The 3,319-nt window shown below is 46.1% G+C and overlaps 1 protein-coding gene across 1 annotated transcript; it reads left to right on the top strand.

The window, feature by feature from the left end:
• Positions 1-1,246: 1,246 nt before the first annotated feature.
• LOC133385799 (uncharacterized) lies at positions 1,247-2,288 on the top strand. Its single transcript, XM_061629369.1, has 2 exons — positions 1,247-1,568; positions 1,899-2,288. Exons 1-2 carry the CDS (start codon positions 1,282-1,284, stop codon positions 2,236-2,238), a joined length of 627 nt encoding a protein of 208 aa, XP_061485353.1. The 5' UTR covers positions 1,247-1,281; the 3' UTR covers positions 2,239-2,288.
• Positions 2,289-3,319: the final 1,031 nt, after the last annotated feature.

Below are 3,319 nucleotides of genomic sequence, written 5' to 3' on the forward strand. Positions count from 1 at the left end.
ATTTTGAGGTAAGCCTTTGTCATGCTGGTCCTCAAAAACTGTCCATTGTCTATTTATGTTTAAATTGTGAAGTTCCTCTTCCATTTTTTCTTGGATTCATGCTTTGTTCTTCTTCCTCAGAGGGCACACCCTGAGAATCTGAGAGCAATTGAAGAAGCAATAAAGGCAAGGAGACGTGGCCTTCCTGAACCAATGCATGACACCCCTCCTCCCAAAATGCTGAAGCAGCAGCAGACAACCCTTGAGAGGTGGGGATCTGGCAGGGAGCCTGTCACCCAGAGCAATCTCGACAGGAGAATTATTGATTTCATTGTAGAGGAGACATTACCACTTCAGACTGTGGACAAACCATCATTCATTAATCTGGTTTGCATTGGACTCCCCAAAGATCTCACCATCATATGTGCCGAGACTCTGAGAGACAGAATTGAGAAGAGAGCATGCCACATGAGAGAAACTCTTGCAAACCGAATGGGTGCTATGGCATATATAGCAACCACTGCAGATTGTTGGACTAATGGCAAGAAGAGTTACTTTGGGGTAACAGCCCACTGGATCAACCCAACTACCCTGAAACGTGAGGTCGGGGCCTTGGCTTGTAAGCGTCTGAAGGGGCGCCATACATACGATGTCCTTTCAAAAGCACTGCATGATGTACATGTGCAGTACAGGATCCACAACAAAGTTATGTGCAGTACTACAGACAATGGCTCCAACTTTGTGAAAGCGTTCAGAGTTTTCATGGCCAAAGAACCAGTGGAAGCTGCAGGCACCAGTGACGATGATGGTGATAACCAGGAGGAGGAGGAGGCTGAGGTGGAGTTTGTGCCTATCTGTGAGATCCTGGACACAGGACCTGAGGCAGAGGAAGAAGCTGCAGACTCAGGAGAGGATTTTGTTTTACCACCACACCAGAGATGTGCTAGCCACACCCTCAACCTTGTGGCAACACAAGACATAGAGGCCATGCTTTCTGACTCCTCCAAAAGTAGTCTTCTTGGTCCTTTCAAGAAACAGTTTCGTTCCTTGATGGGAAAGTGCAGCAAGTTGTGGTCCAAGCAAAACCAGTCAGCCCAGATTGCTGAGTATATCCATGCGCAATATGGTGTGTATCTGAAGGTACCGAATAAGACCAGGTGGAATTCCACCTTTGATGCGTTGAAGCAACTACATGAGCTCCTGTCAACTGTGCCACTAAAAATGCATGCCATAATGGACCGCTGCTCCTTGTCCAGGATCACAGCTGCTGAGATTGAAGTGGTACAGGAATACACAAAGATTATGGAGCCACTAGCCCAGTCCCTAGATATCCTGCAACGGGAGAACGGCATGTTCATGGGGTATTTGCTACCAACGCTCTGCAATCTGGACCGCAAGTTAGAAGGACTGGAAAACAAACCTGAGAGGTACACATACTGTTTTCAGCTACTGAGAGGTGTGCGCGAAGCCCTAAGAAAGCGGTTTGCAGCTATCTGGGAGGACAAGAGGCTTCTTCTGGCAGCCTGCCTACACCCTCGCTTCAAACTAGATTGGCTGGAATCGTGTCAGGCCGCCACCCGTACCAACAAGTAAGAACATTAGGGAAGCCCTTTGGGTGGATTACTCCAAGGGAAATGTTGTCTCAAGGGAGGCATCAGAGGGCTTAAGGTGGTAGGCAGGGGCTGGGCCTTTTCTTCCTGGGGCTCCTCATCACAACCTTGGGTTGCTGCAGGTAATCCTTAAGGGTTTGCTGTGCTGCCCCATGAGTGTGGTGACTTGGTCACCTTCCTACCTTCCATGTCATCATCCACAGGCTCAGGCTGGACCCTGAACCAGGGGACATGACAAGCATCAGGAAATGAAGAGCAGATGATGGTTTCCTAACATATATGTGTTAACATATCCTCTCTCTTTCTTAGATACACAATGGAAGCCTTGCTGAAAGCTGAAATAAAGATGGGTGTACTTAATGAGGACAGTGATCAGTCTTCAGATAAAGACCAGGAAGGAGATGACTTAGAAGATGACTTCTTTAACTTTCTGCCCCAGGGCAAGAAGTCAGCAGTGGACACTGCTGAGGAGGAACTGGTGAGGTACCTGAGGTCTCCCAGCAGGGAAGTGTCATCACTCCATGGCTTTCCATGTGTGCTGCGGTGTTTTTTTGCAGCACAACACAGGCATGCCTTCAAGCGCCGCAGTAGAACGCCTGTTCAGTACTGGTGGCAACGTAATGACTGTAAAAAGACATTCCTTGTCTGACATGCTCTTTGAGCATCTTGTTCTTTTGAGACATAACAGAAACATATTATAAAAGCATTTCAAGTGTAAAATTTGATTTCAAGAGTTGGGGTATCATCATTGCTTGGAGGGATGTGAGATTCTGTTATGCCATTATGTTAATCTTATGGATAAATTTTTTTATTCTACTACCCCCTGTGTGTGTGTGTTTATTTTTAATATTGTTTTAGGCTTCTTAGATGTGCAGCAGCCAAGGCCAGCACCTTGTAGAAGTTTTTATAAAAAAGTAACTGAAATGTAATTGTAGTGATTACTTTTGAGAAAAAGCAAAGTAATCAGTTAGTTTCAGAGCAATTGTAATTGTAACGGTAACTACTACTTTTTTGGGCCAAGTAATTGTAACTGTAATTTATTACTTTTTAAAAGTAATCTTCCAAGCTCTGGTATATGTTTCCCTAGTTGCCTTTTTGTAGCCTTGTTTTTTTTAACCAAGCTAAAAAGACATTCCATCTTGTTGGCCAAGCAGTTGCTGGGCAACACTAGCTTCCAGGGAAGGGCTAGTTTTTTTCCTGCGGTTGCCACAGGCCCCATGAAGCAAGCATCAGCATCAGAAATCAGTGGCACAATTAGGTGAGTTTAGATTCTGGACTTAATGGACTTACACAGAAACACGCACCCCTTTCCTTTAGATGGTAACGTGTATTACTTTGCTTCCTTCAAATGTAGTAAAGTATCCCAGCTGTGTTTGGGTGCCCTCCTGCTAATTCTGCTAAGTGGGGCTCTGTCCCAAAGGCCTCCCTGTCAGCATCATTGGCAAAACCACTAATCACCACCACTCCCAAAATGCCGCTTTTGCTACCCCTCCTGCTCAATGACTGAAGGAAGAAAGGGAGGAGATTGGTCTGGGGCTGCCCACTTGTCAGAACATCAACAGCTAAACCAACTCTGGCCCCATCCCTTATTAGGCTGCAGAACACCCATCTTAATTAACCAACAGGTAGCTCTGTTCATGTAGCTGCTCACAGGATGGTAGGGAGAACGCTGTTGCATTCAGTTCCCGCTGGCACAGTGGCCAACCAGATGCCAGTGGGAAGCATTGCAA

Source organism: Rhineura floridana, chromosome 5 (genome assembly GCF_030035675.1).
Source record: "Rhineura floridana isolate rRhiFlo1 chromosome 5, rRhiFlo1.hap2, whole genome shotgun sequence".
NCBI lineage: Eukaryota > Metazoa > Chordata > Lepidosauria > Squamata > Rhineuridae > Rhineura > Rhineura floridana.

What these genes read in the sequence shown, in the direction of transcription:
- LOC133385799 (XM_061629369.1), top strand. Translation starts at nt 1,282, where the DNA reads ATGGAGCCACTAGCCCAGTCCCTAGATATCCTGCAACGGGAGAACGGC. An exon ending in GCCGCCACCCGTACCAACAA is followed by an intron (nt 1,569 to 1,898) that starts GTAAGAACATTA and finishes TCTCTTTCTTAG; the next exon opens with ATACACAATGGAAGCCTTGC.